The 27,722-nt window shown below is 40.7% G+C and overlaps 1 protein-coding gene across 1 annotated transcript in view; it reads right to left on the bottom strand.

The window, feature by feature from the left end:
• The window catches only part of LOC121289400 (cystathionine gamma-lyase-like), a 49,948-nt gene that overhangs the window by 4,158 nt on the left and 18,068 nt on the right, over positions 1-27,722 (bottom strand). Inside the window, exons 5-10 of the mRNA XM_041208828.1 lie at positions 27,250-27,381; positions 23,705-23,762; positions 20,840-20,917; positions 18,241-18,393; positions 8,984-9,105; positions 8,011-8,063 (exon numbers count right to left, since the gene is read on the bottom strand). Coding sequence (XP_041064762.1) covers positions 8,011-8,063; positions 8,984-9,105; positions 18,241-18,393; positions 20,840-20,917; positions 23,705-23,762; positions 27,250-27,381 — 596 coding nt within the window. The remainder of the gene's footprint in view (positions 1-8,010; positions 8,064-8,983; positions 9,106-18,240; positions 18,394-20,839; positions 20,918-23,704; positions 23,763-27,249; positions 27,382-27,722) is intronic.

Raw genomic sequence — 27,722 nt, 5'->3', positions numbered from 1 at the left:
ATACAGTGGCGACAAGGGTAGGTCAGAAGCTGGGAATTCTACTGCGAATAACTCACCCCCTGACTCACCAAAGCCATCATCTACAAGGCACAAGTCAGAAATGTGCTGGAATACTCTGTCTGGATGAGTGCTGCTCCAACAAAACTCAAGAAGCTCAACACCATCCAGGACAAAGCAGCCCACTTGATTGGCACCCCATCCAAACATTCACTCCCTCTACCACTGGTGCACAGTTGCAACAATGTGTACTATCTACAAGATGCACTGCAGGAACTCACCAAGGCTCCTTAGGCAGCACCTTCCAAACCCATGACTGCTACCATCTAGAAGGACAAGGGCAGCACACACACATGGGAACACCACCAACTGGAGTTCCCCTCCAAGCCACTCACCATCTCAACTAGAAAATATATTGCTGTTGCTGGGCCAAAATCCTGGAACTCCCTACCTAATGGCATTGTGGGTGTACCTACACCACATGGATTGCAGCAGTTCAAGGCGGCAGACAAAATAGGAGGTGACGGCCATACGGCCCCTCAAGCCTGCTCCACCAATCAATAATATAATGGTTGATCTGCTTGTATTTTGAATTCCACATTTCCATCTAACCCCAATAACCTTTTGATTCCCTTGCCTAACAAGAAAATCTACCTACCTCTGTCTTAAAAATATTCAATGACCCCACGTTCTGAGGCAGAGAATTCCAAAGTCACATAACACTCAGAAAAAAAAATCTCTTCACCTGTCCTAAAAGGGAGAATCCTAACTATGGGAGTTCTGGACTCACTCAAGAGGAAACACCCTTTCCACATCCACCGTGTCAAGACCATTTAGGATCTTATATACTTCACTCAGTCTAAACTCCAGTGGAAACAAGCCTAATCTGTCCAACCTTTCCACAAAACAACCCTCATTCCAGGTATGAAATCTAGTAAACCTCCTCTGAATGGTCTCCAAGGAAGCTCATCACCACCTGAGGGTAATTAGGGATGGGCAATAAATGCTGGCCTCGCCAGCAGTGCCCATATCCCATGAAATGAAAGAAAAATCTGTGCCTCAAGACAGAAAACAGACATAGCAAGAATAAATTATATACTGGAAATAGCAAAGTTAATTCCAGTGGTGTTGGAAAATAAAATAATGTAAAATCTTATTGATAAATGAGTTGTAGTACAATGAACATACATACAAATTAGGAGCAGGGGCAAGCCTGCTTTACCATTCAATAAGACCATGGCGAATTTAAATGCAACCTCAACCCCACATTCCTGCCAACCCTCGATAACCTTTCACCCCCTGTTAATCAGGAATCTATCTAGCTCTGCCTTAGAAATATTCAAAGACTCTGCTTCCACCACCTTTTGAGGAAGAGTTTTCCAAAGACTCTGAACCCTCAGAGTAAAAATTTCTCATGTGTCTTAAATGACTGACCCCTTATTTTTAAACAGTGACCTCTAGTTCTAGATTCTCCTAGGAGGAAACGTCCTCTCAACATCCACCCTGTCAAGACCCTTCAGGATCTTTAAGTTTTAAATTAAGTCATCTTCTACTCAAATTCCAGTGGATACAAGCCTAACCTGTCCAGCCTTTCCTCGTAGGATAACCAACCGATTCCTGGTATTAGTCTAGTAAACCTTCTCTGAACTGCTTCTAAGGCATCTTTCTTTAAATAAGGAGACCAGTAATGTACACAATACTCCAGATGTAGTCTCACCAATGCCCTGTACAAATGAAGCATAACCTTCCTACTTTTGTAATCAATTCCCCTCACAATAAATGATAACATTCTATTAGCTTTCCTAATTACCTGCTGTACCTGCATACGAACCTTTTGAGATTCATGCACTAGGACACTCAGATCTCTCTGCACCTTACCATTAAGATAACATGTTTTATTCTTCCTGCCAAAATGAACAATTTCACATTTGCCTACATTATACTCCATTTGCCAGATCTTAACCTATCTAAGTCACTTTGTAGCCTCCTTACATCCTTTTCACCATTTACTTTCCTATCTTTGTGTTGTTAGCAAATTTGGAAACCATTCCTTTGGTCCCTTCATCCAAGTCATTTATATAAAATTATAAAAAGTTGAGGCCCCAGGACAGATCCCTGTGGCACACCACTTGTCAAATCCTGCCAACCAGAAAAACATCCATTTATGCCAACTCTCTACTTTCTGTTAGCTAGCCAATCTTCTATCCATGCCAATACATTACCCCATACACCATGAGCTTTTATTTTCTGCAATATCACTTGATGTGGCATTTTTAGCAAATGCCTTCTGGAAATCTAACTACGTCTACCGGTTCCCCTTTATCCATTGCACATGTGATTCTTTCAAAGGACTCCAATAACTCCAAATAATTGGTTAAACACAATTTCCCTTTCACAAAACCATGTTCACTCTGCCTGGTTGCCTTGAATTTTTCTAAGTGCCCTGCTAATAACATCTTGAATAATAGCTAACATTTTTCCTATGACAGATGTTAGGCTAACTGACCTGTAGCTTTTTGTTCTCCATCTCCCACCCTTTTTGAATAAAGTTATATTTGCTATTTTCCAATCTAATGGAACCTTCCCCAAATCTAGGGAATTTTGGAAAATTAAAACCAATGCATCAACTCTCACTAGTCACTTCTTTCAAGACTTTAGGGTGAAGTGCATCTGGACCTGGAGATTTGTCAGCCCGCAGCCCCAACAATTTGCTCAATACCACTTCACTGAGGATTATAATTTTCCAAGTTCCTCCCTCCCTTCCATTTCCTGGTTTACAGCTAGTTCTGGGATGTTACTCATGTCCTCTAGTGAAGACCGAAGCAAACCGTTTAATTCATCCGACATCACCTTACTTTCCATTATCAATTCCCCAGACACACATACTATAAGACCAATGCTCGCTTTTTGTTAACTCTTTTCTTAAGTATCTGTAGAAACTCTTACTGTCTTTGTTACTAGCTAGCTTTCTCTCATACTAATTTTTCCCTCCTTATAATCATTTGAGATTCTTTGCTGTTCTTTACACATTCTTTCCAATCTTCTGACCTGCCATCCATCTTTGCATAATTATGTGCCTTTTCTTCAAGTTTCATACTGCCTTTAACTTTTTAGTTAACCACAGGTGGTGGGCCCTCCGCTTGGAACTCATTGGAATGTATATATTCCCCGTATTCTGAAATATCCCTTTAAATATCTGCCACTGAACTTCTATTGACATATCCTTTAACCTCATTTCCCAGTTCACTTTCACGCCCTCATGATTGCCCTTAAAGTTTAGAATACTAGTCTTGGACCCACACTTCTCTCCCTCAAAATAACTGTAAAATTCAATCATTATGATTGCTGCTACCTAGGGATGCCTTCACTAGCAGGTTAAAGGTTATCAATTAATCACATCTCATTGCACAATACCAGGTCTAGAACAGACTCTGGTTGGCTCCAGAATATGCCAAGAAACTATCCTGATAACATTCTATGAACTCATCTAGGCTACCTTTGCCCATCTGATTTTTCCAGTCCATATGTAGCTCAAAATCCACCCCCATAATGATTGCTGTACTTTTCTGGCAAGCTCCCACTATCTCTTCTTTTATACCCTGTCCTACTGTGTAGTTACAATTAGGGGGGGCCTGTACACCACTCCCACAAGTGACTTCCTACCTTTATCATTCTTCATCTCAACCCAAACCACTTCTACATCCTGATTTCCTGAACTTCGGTCACCCCTCCACATGCTAATACCTTTAATTATACTAATTAAAATCTTTAATTATCAGAGTCACACCTCCACCTTTTCCTAACTTCCTGTTCTTCCTAAATGTCACATACCCTTCAATATTCAGGTCCCAATCTATGACATCCTGTAGCCATGTCTCTGTAAAGGCTATCAGATTGTACTTATTTCTATTTGCACTATTAGTTTATTTGGTTAGAATGCTACATGCGTTTAGATACAGAGCCCTTAGTTTTGTCCTTTTATTACTTTTGTAGCGTCTAGCCTCATCTGATTTACTCAAACTTGTACTCTGTCCCTTCCGGTCACAGTCTGTTTATCATTTCCTATATTAGTACCTGTCTCTCCTCTTTGGTTTACCACATCTTCCCAAATTTGATCCTTTGCCCCTACTATTCAGTTAAAACCCTCTCTACTTCCCTAGTTAGGCAGCTCATGAAGACACCAGTCCCAGCATGGTTCAGGTGTAGACCATCCTAACAGTACAGATCCCACTTTCCAATACTGGTGCCAATGCCCCACAAACCAGAACCCACATCACACCAGAGCCACACACTCACTTCTCTAATCTTATTTGTCCTATGCAATTTTGCATGCGGTTTAGGTAATAATCCAGAAATTACTACTTTGAGGTTCTGTTTCTTGCCTTGATGCCTAGATCCTCATACTGACTATGCAGAGCCTCCTTCCTTATCCCGCTTACGTCATTGGTACCTACATGGACCACAACCACTGGATGCTCACCCTCCCACTGCAAGTTCCTCTCTAACCTTGCGCATTTGTCCTGAACCCTGGCACCAAGCAGGCAACACAGCCATCTGGACTCTCACTCTTTGCTACAGAGAACAGTGTCAACCGTCAACCCCCCTCACTATATATACTGTCCCCTGCTACCATGACATTCCTTTTTGCTCCCCCCCCGATCCCCACTTGGATAGCTTCCTGTACCATGGTCAGTTTGCTCATCCATTCCGCAGTCTCCACACTCATCCAAACAAGCTGAGAACCTCAAACCTTACGGACAATTGCAGAGGCTCACACTCCTACCCTCTGGGTCCCCTTATCTGCCTCATTCACAGTCATACCCTCCTGTCCCTGGCCACTGACCAAATAAGACGACCCTATCCTAAGTGGTTCGACTGCCTCCTGGTTTAAAGCATCCAGTTAACTTTCCCCCCTCCCTGATGTGTCGCAGCTCAGCCTCCAGCTCAATGACTCTGAGGCAAAGTTCCTCAAGCCGTAAACACTTACTGCAGACGTGTTTGCCCTGGATCACAATGTTATTCAAGAGCCCCCGCATGTTGCAGCCTGACACATCACATGTCCTGCCATCCTGTGTTTTAAATTATTACATTAATCACTTACGTTGTTTTCTTTTATTTTTTTTTTAAACTTTACTACTAAATTGTTTACAATTGTAAACCTTAGGGATAGAATAGAACTTGCCCACTTACCAGATACACCTAGCTCTTTTCCCTGCAGTAGTGGAAGAACCAATTTCCATGGGGCGAGAAAGATTGAAAGGGGAAACTAACAACTCCCCTCTCACCAAACTCCAAGTCTTTACTCAGTCAGCTGCACTCCGTTTACCAAGGCTGCACTAAAGAGCACTGAATTTATAGTAAACTGAACTGGGGCTACAGTAATGGAGTGGACTACTAAGCAGTCATTCAATTTTTTGTATTTTATGCCTACTTTGTAAACTGTTACTTGGTAGTGCAGAACTTGAATATTGCTAAAAGAGTAGTTTTATCTTCCACTCATCAGGACAAACACGAATGCCAAATTCCAACTGAACAATTTACACCACAGGAGAAAATGGTACTGATTGGTTAGCAAGTCAACTCTGATTGGCCGAGGCATTGCCATACAGAAAGCAAAAGGGAATTATAGGCTCCCCAAGCTCCCAGGTAATTTAAAAAAAGGCACAACACTTGAACTTTTTTTTCTGCTGAGAACAGGTCCCTGCACATGAATGCAAGTCACTTCTAGCAAGTGTAAACGAGCCACGTTACGAACCAACTGATTATCTTAAATTGTTTGCTAATGTATTAGTGCAGTCAGGAAGGTTCAGCTGCCCAATCACTGAATTAGATCCAACAGTAAATGTTGTGTTTTGGATGTTGCAAGCGTGGGCTGATTGAGTATATACCAACACAAATTCATACATGACATTGCTCAATTGTGTAGCGGGATGCCAGATACCTAAACCATGCATCCCAGCAATGGGTTGATCGAATCAAAGAGCGTGTGTTACTTGGGTTGTTTGTAGTAAGCAGAGTACAAGCCATACTCAACTATAGGTTTGGGGAGCATGTTCCCTGCAGCTTTCTCCATGGCAACACCTCAGCCAGAGTCAGCTTACTAACCAATCTGCACTCTTTCCTCCTGCACCAATTTCCATGGGGCGAGAAAGATAGAAAGGGGAAACTAACAACTCCCCTCTCACCAAATTCCAAGTCTTTACTCAGTCAGCTGCACTCAGTTTACCAAGACTGCACTAAAGAGCACTGAATTTATAGTAAACTGAACTGGGGCTACAGTAATGGAGTTGTTTTGATCACTTCAAATTTGGCATTCATGCTCTTGTCCTGATGAGTAAAGATGAAAAACTTCAGCAACATGTCCCTCTTATCAGCAATAACCTAGTTTGTAGTTTTTCATCAGCAGTGTTGTCTTTCTAATGTATGAGAAAGACAAACAATATTGTTTTTGCTATAAAGAATTAAAAAATGGTTTAATCTTTCGAAGGAATCGAAAAAAAAAGGTTCCAAAATGAGTGGTCAAAAGTTTGGTGGGCTTAATAAAAAAAAAATCAGGATGCAGATGGCTAAAGAAAACATAAGGATGTCAAATTGCTCGCAGGGTGATGAAACGTAGTAAATATTTTAGCCCCTACAAAAAAGTGGACAGAATGTAAAATCGTTTTAAGCCAGAAGCAAAGAACAAAATTTAAATATTTATGGTGATTCATTAAAGTTGCCTGAAACTCAAAAATGATTAAAGTGGTTAAATGTAAATGTCTAATAAAATGATTTAGTCAGAAGTGCAGTAACAATATTAAGGTGTGTGACATGGATAATGCACTTTAATAAAATTTATATCTGGCAATATTGAAAATTAGTTCAATGTAGTCACTATACAATTCAATGGATAATAACGATGAAAATCCACTCAAAGTTTGAAGTATAAATGGAGCAAGGAATCAAATAGAATGTTTTTGATTATTCTGATTGCTGAGGCAATTTCAGAATACCAGTGGTTAAGAAATAAACAGTTTTCCAACTAAGTGGCTTTGCTAAAGCAATTTTTCCAACAATGCAATCTCAATGACTACGCAATCTACTGCTGCTAACTTAATAATTTTATTGCTTCAATATTTTGAATTATCCATAAATGAGAATTGAGCAATTTAAACAGTACAGTATTCAAGCAGCCACTAATTAAGATTAAGTCACTTTGAATTAAGTACAGGTGTAGTATTTCAATGCAAATGTTGAGGCGGAATTAAAGTAAAAAAACTTATAAAAATGTCCAACTTCCTCAAAAACCACCAACTGATTATTTTTTCTGCATTAATGCACCATCTGTGCAAAAAGAGCACAAATCTGTTTGAATATTTAAAGGATTTTTCAAAAGGTAGTTATTAAAAGGTTTCACTGTAAAATGAAAATTTTAATCTTTGTAATTAGTAAGTAAAAAGTAAAAGGTTTTTTCTAAATTGCTCCCTGTTGGTCAAAAATAATGACTAAGTGAATGGCTTAAAAAGTTACGTGTCTTTCACTGCCTTGGGTAATTGGGTAGGGAGATCACATGATTACCAAATAAACAGGTCCAACAACATATTTGGTACCACGTGTTCTCATGGATCAGTTAGTGCTAAATAGGTAAAATACTAGAATATATTTTGAAATACATGTGTATGCACAGAATAGCATTTCCCTTCGATCAAATGGAATATACCCGACAACACTTCAACAACAGGGCTTTAATCTCACCACCAGCATTAAAGCTTTTTAAATAACATGGACAATGAATATTACTGCAGGATATTTCTATTAGTGTTCAGCAACTTTTTTGTAATTGACATTTGATATTTTTCTATAAATATATTTTTTCAATGTACGTAATAAAATGTTTTGTTTTCTTGCATCACATTTATATGATTTTTTATAGCCACTTTCAAATAGCCCGTCCTTAAATCCCTTTATCTCAAGTTTAGCCCCATCTCTAAGTGTGATTGATATATAGATAAATATAATTTTAAAATTCCTTACGGATGCTCTGCTAGACTTTCATATCCTCCCAAACTTTCGGCAAGGGTGAACAGCTGAAAGAAAGGGTAAAGGACAAGAAGAAAATAAAGAGTTTATTCTACTCCTGACACAGGTCATGTACAATCTCTCCTATTGGGAAAAAGATCACGATTTATATAAATGGAATTAGATGATAAGCAATGAAGTACAATAAGCTTTTTCTCCATCATAGAAATAGATAGGTTATTAAAATCCTGAATTGTCACCATATTATTCAGAGCTTCAAGCAGCTCTGCCCGAATGTTGCACTGAACCATGTAAATTCATTGTCCCCACTTTTTTTGGGCAGCAGCTGTTTGTAATGATTCTGCTATTCCTATTTACACTGCTTCTAGCCCATCTTTACTCATCCCATTACGACTCCTATGCCATTCACGATATTCCTTTAGTCATTTAACATCTCTTGCCTTCCACATTATCACAGGCCCTCCCTTTTGTTCTCCCCCCACCCCACCACCCCTTTTCTCTGCCTTCTACCATATTCCCAGTTTTGACAAAAAGTCATCAACCAGAATTATTAACTCCGTCTCCCTCCATAGATGATGCCCAAGTCTGCTAAGTACATACAGCATTTTTTGTTCTTATTGAACACTAGATGTCTGAGGATGTAAGGTGAGGGCAATTTTGGGGCTGCCTGTGATGCCCACCATAATCCAGCAGCCTGTTGGAAGCATAGTCACCTGGATAAGGTACTGAAATACAATAGCAAATTTCTCTTATTCCTCCTCCCCAGAAGAAAATATTCCATCTCTTAAAAAGACAACTGAAGAGCTCCCCATTTAATTTTAGTGTTCTAAAAAGGCTCAGCTATATTGTGGACAGAAACAGAAGTGAAAATAAAAGTCTACTTATTTTAGAAGTGGCCTCACCAAACATAGTAACCCAGTAAACTTTAGTAAGGAAGAAGCGTGGAAGGAATTTCAAAAGTACTCACTTTTAAGTTTTTAAGGAATGTTTTGGCATTTTCCAACCCTCCTTTAATTAAGAAGGTCATCATGCCCGAACTCCCAGTGCACTGCTGCTTCATCAGATTATATTGTGGATGAGAAGGGAGACCTGAAAAGAATATGTTGTGAAAACAAAAGGCATTTTTTAAAATATAGAAGTTTAAAGGAATACAAACCACTACTACTCAAGTAGGGACTCTTTCCCACTTCAATCTGCTTTGAAACCATTTTGAAACCATAACTCAAGTGTAGCATTGAGAACTCATCACCTGTTTGGGTTACCATGTACAGCTCCACATTCAAAGATATTTACCTCCCAGTTTCAGATCCACACCAACCACAATGCACAAACAAATAAGGCTGCATTAAGTCTGGTGGTTTCCCTGTTACAGCCTTCATCTCCACTTAAGTCCACTGATTTGAAAGGATATGACAGACAAGTAGCTTGGCCATTTTCTGTCAGGTTTGGCTGGTCCACATAAATCACTGTTGTATGGGTACTGTTTGTGTATTGCTGTTGCAAGATCATCTTGGAAAGATGACCCCTGCATCTTTCTTCAACTGCAATGTCATCTGAAAGCCTTCCCCCAGGTTCTCTACCCTCACATCCAACAATAAGTGCAAAGAGCTAATGGGCTCTTGGCCACTACTATAAAGTCCTCCCAATTAGCTGTTTCTGCCACTTGCCACCGTTTCACTAGCCCACTGGACAAAACTTCCTCTTACCCTAGCCCTGAACTCAACATTCCCTAGGTTCTCTCCTATCTCCCCTCATGCCCTCTCCAATCTGACTGCACAACATCCCCTCCTGGACAAAAACAGAATTACCTGGAAAAATTCAGCAGGTCTGGCAGCAGAGAAGAAAAGAGTTGACGTTTCAAGTCCTCATGATCCTTCGATAGAACTAAGTAGAAATAGGAAAGGGGTGAAATATAAGCTGGTTTAAGGTGTGTGTGTGTGTGTGTGTGTGTGTGTGTGTGTGTGTGTGTGTGTGTGTGTGTGGGGCGGGGGTGGGGGTAGAGAAGTGGAGGGGTGGGTGTGGTTGTAGGGACAAGCAAGCAGTGATAGAAGCAGATCATCAAAAGATGTCACAGACAACAGAAAAAAGAACACATAGGTATTGAAGTTGGTGATATATATCTAAACGAATGTGTTAATTAAGAATGGATGGTAGGGCACTCAAGGTATAGCTCTAGTGGGGTTGGGGGGCAGCATAAAAGATTTAAAAATATTTAAAAATAATGGAAATAGGTGGGAAAAAGAAAAATCTATATAATTTATTGGAAAAAAAACAAAAGGAAGGGGGAAGAAACAGAAAGGGGGTGGGGATGGAGGAGGGAGTTCAGGACCTAAAGTTGTTTAATTCAATATTCAGTCCGGAAGGCTGTAAAGTGCCTAGTCGGAAGATGAGGTGTTGTTCCTCCAGTTTGCATTGGGCTTCACTGGAACAATGCAGCAAGCCAAGGACAGACATGTGGGCAAGAGAGCAGGGTGGAGTGTTGAAATGGCAAGCGACAGGGAGGTTTGGGTCATTCTTGCGGACAGACCGCAGGTGTTCTGTCACCCAGTTTACGTTTGGTCTCTCCGATGTAGAGGAGACCGCATTGGGAGCAACAAATGCAGTAGACTAAGTTGGGGGAAATGCAAGTGAAATGTTGCCTCACTTGAAAGGAGTGTTTGGGCCCTTGGACGGTGAGGAGAGAGGAAGTGAAGGGGCAGGTGTTACATCTTTTGCGTGGGCGTGGGGTGGTGCCATAGGTGGGGATGATGGAGGAGTGGACCAGGGTGTCCCAGAAGGAACGATCCCTACGGAATGCCGACGGGGGGGTGAAGGGAAGATGTGTTTGGTGGTGGCATCATGCTGGAGTTGGCGGAGGATGATCCTTTGAATGCAGAGGCTGGTGGGGTGATAAGTGAGGACAAGGGGGACCCTATCATGTTTCTGGGAGGGAGGAGAAGGCGTGAGGGCGGATGCACGGGAGATGGGCCGGACACGGTTGAGGGCCCTGTCAACGACCGTGGGTGGAAAACCTCGGTTAAGGAAGAAGGAGGACATGTCAGAGGAACTGTTTTTGAAGGTAGCATCATCGGAACAGATGCGACGGAGGCGAAGGAACTGAGAGAATGGGATAGAGTCATTACAGGAAGCGGGGTGTGAGGAGCTGTAGTCGAGGTAGCTGTGGGAGTCGGTAGGCTTGTAATGGATATTGGTGGACAGTCTATCACCAGAGATTGAGACAGAGAGGTCAAGGAAGGGAAGGGAAGTGTCAGAGATGGACGTGAAAATGATGGAGGAGTGGAGATTGGAAGCAAAATTAATAAATTTTTCCAAGTCCCGACGAGAGCATGAAGCAGCACCGAAGTAATCATCGATGTACTGGAGAAAGAGTTGTGGGAGGGGGCCAGAGTAGGACTGGAACAAGCAATGTTCCACATACCCCATAAAGAGACAGGCATAGCTGGGGCCCATGCGGGTACCCGTAGCCACATTTTTTATTTGGAGGAAGTGAGAGGAGTTGAAGGAAAAATTGCTCAGTGTGAGAACAAGTTCAGCCAGACGGAGGAAAGTAGTGGTGGATGGGGATTGTTTGGGCCTCTGTTCGAGGAAGAAGCTAAGGGCCCTCAGACCATCCTGGTGGGGGATGGAGGTGTAGAGGGATTGGACGTCCATGGTGAAGAGGAAGCGGTTGGGGCCAGGGAACTGGAAATTGTTGATGTGACGTAAGGTGTCAGAGGAATCACGGATGTAGGTGGGAAGGGACTGGACAAGGGGAGAGAGAAGGGAGTCAAGATAACGAGAAATGAGTTCTGTGGGGCAGGAGCAAGCTGACACGATCGGTCTACCGGGCAGTTCTGTTTGTGGATTTTGGGTGGGAGGTAGAAGCGGGCTGTCCGAGGTTGGGCGACTATCAGGTCGGAAGCTGTGGGAGGAAGATCCCCAGAGGAGATGAGGTCAGTGACAGTCCTGGAAACAATGGCTTGATGTTCAGTGGTGGGGTCATGGTCCAGGGAGAGGTAGGAGGAAGTGTCTGCGAGTTGACGCTCAGCCTCCGCGAGGTAGAGGTCAGTGCGCCAGACAACAACAGCACCACCCTTGTCAGCGGGTTTGATGACGATGTCAGGGTTGGACCTGAGAGAATGGAGTGCAGTAAGTTCAGAGAGAGAGAGATTAGAATGGGTGAGAGGAGCAGAGAAATTGAGACGACTAATGTCGCGCCGACAGTTCTCAATGAAAAGATCAAGAGAAGGTAAGAATCCAGAGGGAGGGGTCCAGGTGGAGGGAGAATATTGGAGGTGGGTGAAAGGATCCGTTGAACGGGGAGAGGACTCCTGCCCAAAGAAGTGAGCCCGGAGACGAAGACGGCGGAAGAAGAGTTCAGCATCGTGCCAAGCCCGAAATTCATTAAGGTGAGGGCGTAGGGGTATGAAACTAAGTCCTTTGCTGAGCACTGAACGTTCAGCATCGGAGAGGGGAAGGTCAGGGGGTATAGTGAATACACGGCTGGGGTTGGGATTGGAAGAAAGGGTGGGGATGGAGGGACAGGCAGTGGTGGAGGGTCCTAGATGGGTGTTGGTGTTGATGAGTTGTTGGAGCTTGCGTTCCTTAGCACTTGAGAGAAATAGAAAAAGTTTCTTGTTGAGGCGTCGGATGAGCCGAAGAATGAAATGAAACTGGGGGCACGCGCAGCTTTGAAAAAGGGTACGGCGGTGCTGCTGGAGGGAGAGGTCGAGTGTGTTCATATAGCGGCGCATGGCACTGAGTGTGGATCTCAGGATGTGACGGGAACAGCAGTCTGAGAAACGTTTTATGTCCTGGAAATACCTCTAATCCTGGGTGGGTTCGAAACATGAGGGGTGGAATTTCAGTTGAAATCCACATGGGGTAATTCGGAGACAGAGACAGTCACTGAGAAAGGAGATATGGCTGTGAAAGCAGGTTTTAGTAAACACCTTGTCAAACACCAGGAGAGAAATGGAAAGCAATGAAGGTGAACAAGGCAAAAGAGAGATATGGAAATCTTGTCGCAGAGACGAACAGAACTTCTTCAAGGAGGTAGTCATTTCTTGAAGAGCAGTGGCAGTCAATTAAACACAGAGATAAAAACAAAAAACTGCGGATGCTGGAAATCCAAAACAAAAACAGAATTACCTGGGAAAACTCAGCAGGTCTGGCAGCATCGGCGGAGAAAAGAGTTGACGTTTCGAGTGCTCATGACCCTTCGACAGAACTAAGTAGAAATAGGAAAGGGGTGAAATATAAGCTGGTTTAAGGTGTGTGTGTGTGTGTGTGTGGCGGGGGGGGGGGTAGAGAAGTGGATGGGGGGGGTGTGGTTGTAGGGACAAGCAAGCAGTGATAGAAGCAGATCATCAAAAGATGTCACAGACAACAGAAAAAAGAACACATAGGTATTGAAGTTGGTGATATATATCTAAACGAATGTGTTAATTAAGAATGGATGGTAGGGCACTCAAGGTATAGCTCTAGTGGGGTTGGGGGGCAGCATAAAAGATTTAAAAATATTTAAAAATAATGGAAATAGGTGGGAAAAAGAAAAATCTATATAATTTATTGGAAAAAAAACAAAAGGAAGGGGGAAGAAACAGAAAGGGGGTGGGGATGGAGGAGGGAGTTCAGGACCTAAAGTTGTTGAATTCAATATTCAGTCCGGAAGGCTGTAAAGATGAGGTGTTGTTCCTCCAGTTTGCGTTGGGTTTCATTGGAACAATGCAGCAAGCCAAGGACAGACATGTGGGCAAGAGAGCAGGGTGGAGTGTTGAAATGGCAAGCGACAGGGAGGTTTGGGTCATTCTTGCGGACAGACTGCAGGTGTTCTGCAAAGCGGTCACCCAGTTTACGTTTGGTCTCTCCAATGTAGAGGAGACCACATTGGGAGCAACGAATGCAGTAGACTAAGTTGGGGGAAATGCAAGTGAAATGTTGCTTCACTTGAAAGGAGTGTTTGGGTCCTTGGACGCTGAGGAGAGAGGAAGTGAAGGGGCAGGTGTTACATCTTTTGCGTGGGCATGGGGTGGTGCCATAGGTGGGGGTTGAGGAGTAGGGGGTGATGGAGGAGTGGACCAGGGTGTCCCAGAGGGAATGATCCCTACGGAATGCCGACAGGGAGGTGAAGGGAAGATGTGTTTGATAGTGGCATCATGCTGGAGTTGGCGGAAATGGCGGAGGATGATCCTTTGAATGCGGAGGCTGGTGGGGTGATAAGTGAGAACAAGGGGGACCCTATCATGTTTCTGGGAGGGAGGAGAAGGCGTGAGGGCGGATGCACGGGAGATGGGCCGGACACGTCCCCTCCTGGTTCCCACATAAGCTAATGTTAACAGTTCTTTGTCCTTCAAATCTGCTGTCATTACACTTCTCCTCAAAAAAAACCTACCTTTACCAGATCCTTCCTGCAATCTACCACCATGTCCAATCTCCTTGAACTTGTTGCCTTCCAAACCTATGGTTATTGTCCCTGGATCTCCATGTTTAAATTCCTCCTGAGTTTCCACATCTCAAAGTACCAAAACCAGTCTTAAAGTCACAGAAGACATCCTTTATGTATGTGACAAATGTAAACTATCCCTCCTTGTCCTTCACAACCTGTCTGCAGCCTTTGATCTGGTTGGCCACACCACTGTTCTCTAACACCTCCCCACCATTGTCCAACTGGGTGGAGTGCCCTTGCCTGGTTCAATTCTCACCCAATTGTAGCCAGACTGTCACTTGCAACGTGTCTTCTTGCTCCCACAATTACCAATGGCATCCATGGATCTATCCATTTCTCATCTACATGCTGCCTTACAGCAACATCACCCAAAAGCACAGCATTAAATTTATAAATACGCTGGTGACAGGGCTTTGACAAGAGCACACCTAAAATGCTGCGTGCAGTTTTGGTCTCCATAGTTAAGGATGGATGTACTTGTATTAGAGGCAGTACAGTGAAGGTACATAATGAGATGTTGAGTAAATTGTGTTCATATTCCTTGGGAGTTAAGAATGAGGAGGTGATCTCATTGAAACATACAAGATTATGAAGGGGCTCAACAGGGTACTGTAGACATAAAGGTAGTTTATCCTCATTGGGCAATCTAGAACATGAGGGGGCAGCCATTTAGGACTGAGAAGAGGAGAGATTTCTTCATTCAGAAGGTTTTGAATCTTTGGAATTCTCTACCCCAGAGGGTTGCGCAAGTTCCATCATTGACTATATTTAAGGCCGAGTTAAACAGAATTTTGGTCTCAGGAACCAAGAGATATGGGTGTTGTGGTATGTTAGCAGTCCAAACAAGGTACCTGTACAGTAAAGACCTGAGTGTACATGCAGAACCATCCTTGAATAAAGAATCCACGTTATTGCATTACTGAACCTGTCTTGAGCAGTCAGCACCTTGTGCATAGCAGTAGCTATCACAGAGGTTACAGGGGGCAGATGATCAGTCATGATGATATTGAATGGCAGAAGAGACTCAACAGGCCAAATGATCTACTCCTACTTAAGACATCCAGATCTACCTCAACACTACCTCCGACTCCTCTACTGCCACTAAGTTTTCACACTGCTTACCCAACATTCAGTACTGGATGAGGAGAAATTTCCTCAAATTAAATTCCCTTGCCATTAGTAGCCATGTCTTCAGCTGCTTTGGCCCCAAGCCTCTTCCTAAACCTCTGACACTTTCTTTCTGTAAGACACTTAAAATGCAAATGTTTAGGTAAGCTTTTGACAATCCGCCCTAACTTGAGGCTCTATCAAATTTTTCTAATGATGCTCCTTTGAAGCACATTTTATTACATTAAAAGTTGCTATATAAATGTTGTTGCTGAGTTGAACATTAAGGATTTCCCTGCCTTCCTGTAGTAGGGCTTCACATTCTACATCTGTCTAACAATAACAAGATAACTAAAAGCTCAAGCTTGGGAAGCTGGAGAGGAAGGGGCAAATTGGATTTGACCGTTCCTTAGCATGCACAGTTGTTTTGAAGGGATAAGGGGGTCAGCAAACAAATGCTCTCCTAGACCTTATAAATGAACTTTAAAATGAAATATCAATCTAATCTCAAATTTAAAAAGTAGCAAATGTCGGTAAACTTAAAACGTAAAAATTCTGGAATGCTTCAATTTCATCAAAAACAGATTACAGTAAATTCTCAGACAGACATCACCTGCACAATCTCTTGCCACTACTGTTTAATAACACTATGCATCACCATAACTCTTGGAACATACCAAGTTCAAATATTTACTTCAACTTGCTAGAGAAAAGTTGAAACTTATTTATTAAAATCAATCTCAGGTTTAAATTTTTTCTAAAAGAATTGTCAACAATATAATGAGCTCTTCATGCAGATCAAAAAATGTATTCTGCACTCTCTCCATACATTGATGCATGAAACAGTCAAATGATTTATTTTCTGTTTCAACTCCATCCGCATCCACCCATCTCTTTCAAGTGGGGTTCTTTTCAATTGCTGAAGTGCCAAATTCAATAGTTAACTCAATTGGTCAATCTAATATTTTAAATCAATGATATGCAAGAAAGAGAACTTAATTGTGTGAAAAAGTTCAATTTTCTTTCCAGACAGTGGGAATGTTAAATGACCCCCTGTTTGCAGCACAATAATTTAAAGTTAGAAAATAAAGCCAGTTCTAAGAACTGGTGGAGAGGGGGCAAACAAGTCATTTTTGTATAAATATGCTTTAATAATCGCTAGTATATAGAATAGATCCAACAACATTCATTTGAAAGCAGAACCAGATTGTACAAACTTGTTACGGAAAGAAACCACAGTTGTGGGCAGGTTACCAAAATACTGGAATTACAAATTTAATCCCAGATACAATAGCACTTTGCAAATATATTTGAATACACAAACTGCAAATCAAGTTGTAAGGCTTGAAAAGCTTGTTTAATTATGTCAAATTGTGTAAATGTGGCAAACAAAGCAAATATATTAAATCAAACACTAACATAAAAAAGTGATTCAACTTCCTGCCAAGGTAGGGCAGAAAGTTGCATTTGTCTCCTAGTAAGAGTGGGTAAACACATTGTCCAATTTGGTACTGAGTCCTACAGACTAGGAAAGTTTGAGGTATGAATCCCAGTCTTTGGAGTTAGCCAGTTTCAGCTGGTGCATTAGTAAATGCTACAGTTGGCCTTGAGCCTGAATTGCAGTAGGAAGGAGCTAGGCTTCATGAACACAACCAGATCTCAAGTCCTATTTTAAAAAGGACCTAAATGGATGTTGCTTCAACAATAATAGATCCCCAAAAAGGCCCAGTTAACTGCATTGTCAGCACTGAACCGAACTACACAGATGAGCAAGTTACCAGCTTCAACCTCTGATCTATGTCTAGTTAGCCATGCTAGCAATAGAGACATGACAAATTGCCTCACCCTCACTTAAGTCACGTCCTATGGCTACCTAGCAATTTCTGCTGGTATTGACGTGCAAATAGATGTCAGCCAAAGATTGCAAGCAAGCTCAAGCCAATGTCTTCTTACTGAAAAATAGCATACCAACATGCAATGGTTAAGCGTTACTAAAGGATAGGTGCTGTAGGGGCATGTAGAGCTCACAGAACCATGCCCTGCATGACTCAGCCTGTCAGAGAGAAGGGAGGACAGAGGGGGAACAAAAGTTACTTATTTGTCTGAAAAAATGTGATCAAGAGTAAAAGGTTTACAGTTGCAAGAAAACATGGTTTTTAAATAAAACTGAAACTTATTTTGTACCAATTATTAACAAATCAAGAAATAGCTCCTCTTAATCAAACTCTGGAACTTGTACCACATTCTTGGCTTCCAATATTAAAAAGTTTTTTTTTTAATTAACACATTGAAATTGATTTATCAATTTCATCATTAAATTTCCTCAAATCTGAAGAAATGTGATACATTTGGAAACCAGTACACAGCACACTGCAATTCACAGCAATAGTAATGAACTCAATGGTTATAAAATGATGCCCATACTACACCAAAGTGCAGTTTAAGACTGCGTTAATTATTGGATTAGACATGCATACAGTTATCAGTGCTATAGATACTCTGTTCCTTTTCATAAAATTAAATGAATTAAGTCACATATGACCAGGTTATAAATTGATCCAATTATGGACAGCAGACAACCAACAAAATACAAAAACAGTGTAAGATCATCAACTCTACTACCTCCAAGTCAGCTTACTCCAGAAACAAACCTCCACATTTGTAATAGAAATCACATCTAAACCACTGACCTGGAAAAATAACCTTCTCTACCCGGGGGTCTGCCTCCAAAAACTGTGCTACAATCAATGCATTCTTGAAGTGTTGTTTCATTCGAAGGGCCAAAGTCTTCAAGCCACGATTACACATGTAGCAGTCAAATGGTGATGGAACTGCACCAATAGCTACAACACAATTAATATTTCAATAAAAAAAGGTCTTAAAACATTAGGTTCTATAATCCATATTTTGGAATAAGTTATTCATTTGAACAGTAATTATACAAAACATGGCCCAAGATGTGAAGTATAGTAAAGCATACCAAATGCACCATATTTTCTAAACCCCTCCTATCCTAGAGAGATTAGAGCTGCACAGAGTGCTTCAAGTGAATTTGAACTAAGATTCTATGTTTTTGTATTCTACCTCTTCAAAATGAGCCCCTGTTATTTGCTGCCTTCTTTACAGCCTTATGAGCTATTGTGACTAAGCATTTTGCTACTTTTAATGATGTGTGCATTGATATTCCCAAATCTCTGTTCCCCCACCATATTTAGTTTCTTACCTTCCAAGGAATAAATAGCCTCCTTATTCCCTTTACCAAAATGAAGTTAGACTGAATTTCATTTGCCATTCTGCTGCCCACTCTGCAATGTTTAAGTGTCTGCCTGTATTTTGCTAGTCATTGTCAGTTCTACCACCAACACCCCAGCACTCCATTTGATATGACCTTCAAATTTTAACACCATAGTTTGAATTAAGTATGTTTGCATATGGTGAATAGAAGTCCCAGCACATGACTTTTAACATTTGCCATTTCCTGTCAGTCTTTTAAATGAAAATGGAGGCACAATATCTATTCAATATCTCCAGCATTTCTGAATAATTCCTGCATATTTATTTTGTTCAACTTCGAGGCCCATCTTTCGTCTTAATTCTACTTTAGCTTATAGAATATGACTTTTTATAGTCTTTGATATTTTCATTTGATTACCTGTCCTAATTGTGTTTTTAACTTTTATCATCATACTCCCATTTGCTATCCTCTCCTGCATTATGTACTTGGCATAAGCCTTTTTCTTTGGATTCTCTTTATTCTCACCTCATTATGGTATCTCATTCTTGGCTAGTTCAGTTTCTAAATCATGGAATATATTTCATTTGAAATATATATATATATATATATATTTCACACTCCTGACTTCTGCCTTGTAGATGAACAGGCTTTGGGGAGTCAGGAGATGAGTTACTTGGTGCAGAATTCCCAGCCTCTGACCTACTCTTGTATCCACAATTTATATGGCTGGTCCAGTTCAGTTTCTGATCAATAACATTGATAGTGAGGAATGGCAATGCCATTGAATGTCAAGGGGAAATGATTAGATTCTCTTGTTAGAAACGGTTGTTGCCTGACACTTACAACTACAAAAATCCCGGTGTTTACATCTTCTGTACCAATCCAAATTCCACATAGCAGTCCTGCAGAACCACTTTAACACTTGCATGGTCCCAAGGTGGGATCAATCCCTGTTTGATCAATTAGGTATGACATAGAGCTAACTGATGTCCAAGGATATTTGGGGATATACAAAAAAGGGACAAGTTTAGTTTTGGTAGATCCATTATCAAATTCCAAAAAGAAAAAAAAAAACACCTCAAGTAGCACCACAGTTACTGAAAATATGAACAGATTACTAGAAAAAAATCACAGAAAGGAGGCATCCCACCCCTAATGTAGTATAAATGGTCCATTATATTTTAAACATTGGTAAGAGTTTTGCATTATTTTGTTATTTCCATGATATTGGGCACAGGCTGGAAAAGATGGTGTTTGGCTGTGTAGAAATCCTTACTCCTCAGATTTCTAAAAACAGAGGTTGTTGGACTCCTTGCACAGTAAGCATCATCGCTGGCTGTCTTACTGGTTATTAAAAGTGATTTAATTGAGGAGAGATGGGGAGCCAGTTCCACACCTCAGGAGAAGACTTGAGGTAGTTTTAGTTTCTAGTTTCAGTTCCATCAAATTACATCATCTCCCCTGCATTTAATTTGGCTGAGAGCAAAATGTATAGATGTTGGTTTCTTCAGACTTAGAATCCTAAGCAATTCCCAAAAAGGAATAAGCCTCACAACCATGAACAGAGATAAGGAATAAAGAACATATATCCTTAGGCTCAATTGGTAGACTGTATATAACCTGGTTCTTGCCCATTTCATCCTACAGCCATTAATTCAAGATTATGGCTGGATTTCTTAATATAACATTAACTGGGTAAATCCAAGGGCTTTCTGTTAAATGACAGGTACTTGCACAGTGAAGCTGAAAAACTACATACCTACGCCTAAAGGCATCATGTTCTTATACTGATGCTAAGTAATCTTAAAATGTTAAGGGCTACGAAGCTCAAGTATAAAACTGACAAGCATATCAATTCATAAAATACCCTAAAAAAAGCCAAGTCAATCTCTAAATAACCTGTGGTTTTAACTCCACCTTGTCAGAATGAGATTGTATTTCACAATAGAACAATTCTGCCCTATGAAAAGAGCAGCAGTTACCATAAGCAAAGACATAGAACTGTGAACACAATTATTATACAATGTGGTGCTCAGAGAGCTGTAAATGATCACCATTTTGCAAGAATTTCAGTTTTTCATAGAGGTCATCTCGATTCATAGAAGCCAAGCCCATGACTACATCACTGTGACCTGAAAATATTAAAAAAGTTATTTTTTCTGGTAGTGTGCACACAGTGATACATAACTATTCATTCGAGTTTCACAGAAAGATTTTTTAAAAACTTTGTGCAAACTGCTTTGGCCTCAAATCCCAGCAAGGTAATGGTTGCTTGTCACACGACATGGGAACACCACCACCTGCAAGTTCACCTCCAGGCCACATACCGTCCTGACTTGGAACTATATCACTATTCCTCCACTGCCACTGGGTCAAAATCCTGGAACTCCCTCCCTAAAAGCACTGTGGTGTGTCTACACCACATGGACAGCAGGGGCTCAAGGCGGCAGTGCACCACCACATTCCCAAGGGCAATTGAGAATGGGCAACAAATGCTGCCCTAGTCAGTGATGTCCACATCTTATGAAAGAATAAGAAGACGACAAAAAAAAAGTCAATCACAAAATTCTAATTTCAAAAAACAATTACTGAGAAGAACAAGTCTGATTAACATTTTACAAGCAATTATCTTGTGTTTTCTATAATCAGCTCGAAGGACTACGGGAGAGCAGTGGTTATGTTACTGGACCATTAATTCAGGAGCACTGGAGAATTAATCCAGAAGTTTTAAATCCCACCTTGGCAATTTGAGAATTTGAATTCAGTTTCATATAAAAAAAATCTGGAAACAAAAGCTGTTGGAGTGCCATAAGAGCTCCAAATGGTTCACTAAATGTCCTTTAGGGAAGGAAACTGCTGGCCTTACCCAGCTTGCCCAATATGCAATTCCAGTAGGTGATTGATTAATTGCCCTCAAACGGTCTAGCAAGCCAAATCAGTTCTACCAACGTTGGACCACATCAGCTTTGGCCCAGACACTGAATCAGGAAATGACTGGTTCGCAACTGCAGCCCCATTCGCCCTATAAAAAGTCTTCCTCACTACCATCTGGGGTGTGATGCCAAAGTTGGGAAGTCTGTCCGACAGACAGGCAACAGCCTTGTAGTCATACTCCAGACCTCTTCATTCACCGATCCTAACAGAGCTGCACATCTAAATTACAGTGACAAGGCAGAACCAAATAGGTGAAAACTCCTGGACAATTCAGGTGAATTGGCAAGTTTTCTTGTATAAAGGAGTAAATCTGGTGAAGCATATGTGATGGTGGGTGAGACAATAAGGTTTCAGAAAATGTGTTACTTGCTTCCTATGGATTTAGGAGAGATGCTGGAATAGTCAAGTGGGTTGGGGAAAGTCACAAGCATTGAAAAAGGAAATTAAGGATTTTTGCAAGTGCTATATACAAGTAGAGAGAAAGGAGCAATGCATAATTGGAAAGTGGAAGAAGAAATGGAATACAGAGTACTTCAGGGGATTATTAAAGAAGTGGGGTGTATGGATGTGTGGACTAGAATGCTTAAGATTTTAGGTTGCGGGGAGGATAAAAATTATAAATTAAAATTTAAAAGGAGAATGAAATTGGGAACAGGTACTCAGAAACAAGAAAGAAAATTGGGGAAATTGGGTAGTGTGGCGAAAAGACTTAGAGCTGGATCTTACTGTCGGCAAGCGGGAGCAGAGCCCGCTTACTGACATGTAAAATGACACACAGTGACATCGGGCGGAACTCCTGATGTCACCGCGTCTCATTTAAATTTTCAGGAAAGCAGGAGCACAGCAAAATCAGCTGAGGCCATTGACAGATCAATTGAAGTAATTACAGGACCTGCCCATCCAGCCTTAAGGTTGGCAGGCAGGCCAGAGCCCCGGTGGGAAGTAGAAAAAACATGAAACCTCATCTACAGGCGGGTTGAGGTTTCATGCAGGGTTTTAAAAACCTTAATAAAGTTTTTTTGGAAATTATGAACATGTGACATTTTCTATTTTTAATATTTCTGAAAGTAGAAGTGATCCCCGAGGCAGCACTTAGCGCGAAAGAGTGCACTCTCAATTTTAGGCATAGCGCTTCCCTGCAGACATCATGCCTGGGAGGGTCTTAATTGGCCTGCCCACGTAAAACGGCACCTCGCCTCCGATCGGGGGCACCGATCAGAAGCGCGCCCACCCATTAACTCACCCCCCGGTAAGTTCAGCCCTTAGGAGGGATTTTTAAAAAGCTAAGGCTTTTTTTTTTTAAAAATGCGGGTACATGATGAAAAGTGACTTCACAAACAAGACGGGGTGGAAGGAGGAGAAAAGGGAACTATTGAGGGTTGGGAGGGTTAGGTCAGCAATTGGGGAAAAACAAGATATGCATGGAAGAGAAAGGTTTAGGAGCAGGGCCCTAAAGTGAGCCGATGGGACACAACAGGGATTTTAAGAGCAGAGCTGTGAAAGGAATTTAAAGAAAAAAATCAAAACAAGCAATACAACTAGGAAGGATGGTTGGAAAGAACTGTACAGCAGGGAATAAAAATAGTGCAGCCAAGGTTGCAGTAGACATCTAACAGTCACAAAACAGAGCTAGCAGCCATTAAATTTAAAAAATAGCACTGGATCACAAACATTAAATAAAATAGAAAATAAATTCAAAAACTCAACTTTATTGAAAGATGAAAAGAAAGTTGAAGATGCTTTGAGCTGAGTGGTATTTTTTGAAATTACGCTACCTATTCATGTGAATGCAACCATTGACAACAAACTTGGGAGGTGTGGCGGGGAGAAAAGGAACTCCTTATGGAGATCAAGCAATTCAAATGGTTATAAACACATCAAGCAGATCAATACATCAGAATTTCATAACTTGGATTTTTCAGTTGTTAGACATTAAACATTAAGCTGCAAATATAATGCTTTACTTAAATCCCAAATGTTCTCACCATTCATGTATTTTGTTGCAGAATACATACAGATGTCAGCACCAAGGGCCAAAGGGCGCTACCAAAAAAGAGAAAAGTTATTCATATGGCAACATAAATACTACATCCTGCAAGTCCGTTTTATGATCAACTTAAATATAATAATTTAAAGTGGGATTATTCAACTAATTCCCTAGTCAAAGCATAGTATTCCCATTGTTAAATAGAAAACTGGTGAAACAGTCATTACACTGGAGTATATAAGCTGCATTCACCTAAACAATTATAAATAACTTCTGGCACAAACCTCCCAAATTTCAACAAGTTGGTGATTCTGCACAAAATTCATGGTCAGCTCCTGTTTAATTAGAGCAGTTGACAAAGAAAATACTACAACTAAAGCATTAAAAATGCCTCTTTCGCTTTCCTTTCTCTTCACTGCCCAAATTTCTCACTTCACATCAGAAAGAATTTGCCCTCTTCCCAGAATAAAAGCATCCTCTGGGAATTCACATAATGGGTACTTTATATCTGCAAGTGAAACAGAAAATGTTGGCAGGCCACTTGGCTCCAGCAGCAAACATGAGTAAGTACATCCACACATGCACTTCCAGCTAACGACTGAAAAGCTAGAAACATGGCCACTTTCTGCACCTTAACCCATGGGCACCAACTCTATTATTGCACTCCTATTGTCAGCTTTACCGCAACTAAGAGCAAAAATCATAGCTCTTTCTGACCCCACTACCCCATCAATTTAATTATCAGGTGCACCACACACTCCCCTGCCACAGCCTCCCACCCCCAACTTCCAAAAACAAATGACCAGTGTTGGTTTAGCCCTTCAGGTCAGAGTCTCAGTTCACTTTACAAATGAATGATAATTATTTGCAGGCAGATACACAACATGTACACATACAACTGATCACGTGCCCTCATTAACGGAAGCTGAAACATCCAGAATCTATCGATATATAGCTGACCGCAAAGATACAGAATTAAATGAGGGCAGGACTTGTGCTGTAATATTTATTAAAAAGGGCTGAAGTAAGTCAGAGTTCAAGTATCGGGTTGTAACTAATGTTATTAAAAATAGATTCTACTTTTAACAGTTTGCTATTTTGCATCTGACTTCAAAATGTGAAGATGATCAACCACTCGTTTTGGGCTTGGATCAGGAAAAATACCTTAGAGGCAAAGTCCCGACAGTTAAATGTAAATGAGAAATTTTAACATTGCATCTGATATTGGAAAAATCAGACAGGACAAACAAAAATTAACAAGAAGCCCAGCTGTTACTCAGCTATGTTGATTCTTCAGAGGAGGAATTGCTTTGAAAGCATTGGGCCAGAACTTCCATGGAATGGCACTTACCCAAGTTGGGAGCTGCACATTTCAGGCAGTCAGGATGAGTGTTGGTCAGTAGATCAGTTCTATATTTACCCAGGAGTTACAAGTGTTTTTAGTTCTAATTTTTCCTGGGTAACTACTTTGCTAAGAAAGTCAGAACCATCCAAAATCTCCCATTTAAATAGGAGTATCAAATGGTCCCAGTGCAGGGTAATTGTCCAGATTTTTAAACTTCCTGGGCAATTCCCATGCAGTCCAAGTGGAGACTTCTTGGGTAGGAGGAGGAGGAGGGGGGTGGGGTGGGGTGTGTGTCATCTGGGGTACAACCCCCAGGGAATTGAAGTTCCGAGCCATTATGAAGTATTTCATTACTCCAACTATTACCAGATTTCTCCCAGAGTTGGAGAAAATACTAGTAACAATAGAGATTAAAACAAAAAAAAGTGATATATATATTGAAGGCACTATAAAAAGGGCAGTGTTCCAAAGTCAGTTGGCCTGAATGCAAAGATTCTTAAGGAAACAATGGACAAATTGGTTTTGAGAGCTATTAAGACAAGAGTGCTACCAAAAGCTTGGTGAGAAAAAGTAAAAAGATAGCTCATCTTATTGAAATGGAGACAGAGGCTGGCCATACATGGAAATGTGTTGTAGTAACAAAGTAATTAGCAGGGCACCAAAAAAAAATCACATTTCACACTATGAACATTTCAACAATAGCAACAACTATTTATATATGTCCCAAAGCACTTCAGAGGCATTGTAAAACAAAACATGACAAGTTTACGTCTCTCAATGCATATTATCTTTTAATTGGGAAACTCACTTCAGGAATGGTATAAAGTTCAATGTTGACAAATGCCAAGTGATTAGGTTAGGGAAAGAAAACAATGTGTTATCTATACGATACTTCACAGGAAAAGGATTTGGGATATTAGGGGAAAGATCATCAAAATCAACTCATAGCAATAAATAAATAAAAAAACAATTTCAAGCACCTCTTCATTGGTCTTATTGTCTGTAAATGGAATTTTAAGCTTATGTCTTAGCATGCACATTTCAAAGCCCTCTATTTTCTTCCATAGATCTTTACTTATTGTCCAGGTTTCTGAGGCATACAGGAAAGTTGATAGAATGGAGCAACTGGAGTTTTTCCCCTCATTACAAACCTGAGTTTTCTTGTTGTTAACACAGCCAGAAATAATTTGGTTAAGATGAAGAATATCTCCATCCTTCTGACTTTGGCATGACATCTACCATCTTCTGTTATCATGTGTCCTAAATAGACAAACTTATCTACGTGCTCCAGTGTAACCCCATCCACTTCAACCTTCAATTTCTTCTAATATATTCTCTTGTAATTACCTGAGTATGAACACCAAAAACAATCCACCTTCTAAACTTTTAGATTTTACTTGGTCTGCAATATTTTGTAAGGCATTTTCAGATTCTGAAAGTAGTATCGTCTCATCACAAGCTTGTTATGTTCTTGTCTCCAATGTTTACCCCTGAAATATATTTAATCCCCAGAATATTTGTTCTGAGTACAGATCGAATAATTTTGGTGACAGTACATAGCCTTGCCGTACTCTTCTCTTCACTTGAAACATCTGATTATCCATCTTCTAGCCTAATACTCACTAATTTTACTACAATTAGAAAAATACACAAATTAATTGCTGGGATACTATTATATTTCTTTTAAAAACAAAAAATCAGGGACTATGAAAAGCAAGCAGGAAAGTGAATTTGAGACAGGAGATCAGCTATGGTCAAACTGAATGGTGGAGCACGCTTGGAGTCATGTAGTCTACTCCTGCTCTTCTATCTCAAGGAGGGTTGGATCTGGATTTATAGAAACCATTGCATTCCAAATGAATAATGAAGCTGTAAAGTCTGAAATGTGTAAAACCTTATAGTTATACAATGCTTTGTGGAATGGACAGCATAATGGTACAACAATTACTGAACCAACAGTAGAATGATGCAACTTTATTGTTCCAGTTCAGAAAGCATAAATTATACATCCTTCACTTTGAATAGAGAACATATCACTGTACCGGCAGTGGCAATTTTACTGAGCTTAGTACAATTAGACCTATTAAGAAGTATGCACAAAGAAAGCACTACTTCAATGAAAAGAAACGTCAGATATTTGAAAATACATTCAGAAATGTTTATTTAATTTAGCAGTCTGGATATTTGTGGACCATTACCTGGAAATAAGCTGACATGAAGGTGTTATCCACGACAAGAATGATGTCCCCATGCTTGTGTACAGTTTCTGCACAAGCTTTGATGTCAGCAACATTCATCATAGGGTTAGTAGGAGTCTCAATCCAGACAAGCTGTAAAGGAACCATAAACATATTAGACAGAGAGGTTTCCCCTAAGGGAAATTATGATGGAAGTGATAATACAGTAGTGAAGGCTGTTGGCTTCTCAAAGGCCATGAAAAAGTTCAAAATGGACTTTGATAGGAAGATCCACTAAACAGTGCAGAGATTTTTTTTTAAATTAATTCATGGGATGTGGGCATCACTGGCTAGGTCAGCATTTATTGCCTTTGCTCATAGGGCATTTAAGAGCCAACCACATTGCTGTGGGTTGGAGTCACATGTAGGCCAGACCACGTAAGAATGGCAGATTTATTTCCCTAAAGGACATTGCCATAAAATCCCATCTGGTT

This window comes from Carcharodon carcharias, chromosome 16, assembly GCF_017639515.1.
Source record: "Carcharodon carcharias isolate sCarCar2 chromosome 16, sCarCar2.pri, whole genome shotgun sequence".
Taxonomy (NCBI): domain Eukaryota; kingdom Metazoa; phylum Chordata; class Chondrichthyes; order Lamniformes; family Lamnidae; genus Carcharodon; species Carcharodon carcharias.
This window is presented reverse-complemented; position numbering and strand designations above follow the sequence as displayed.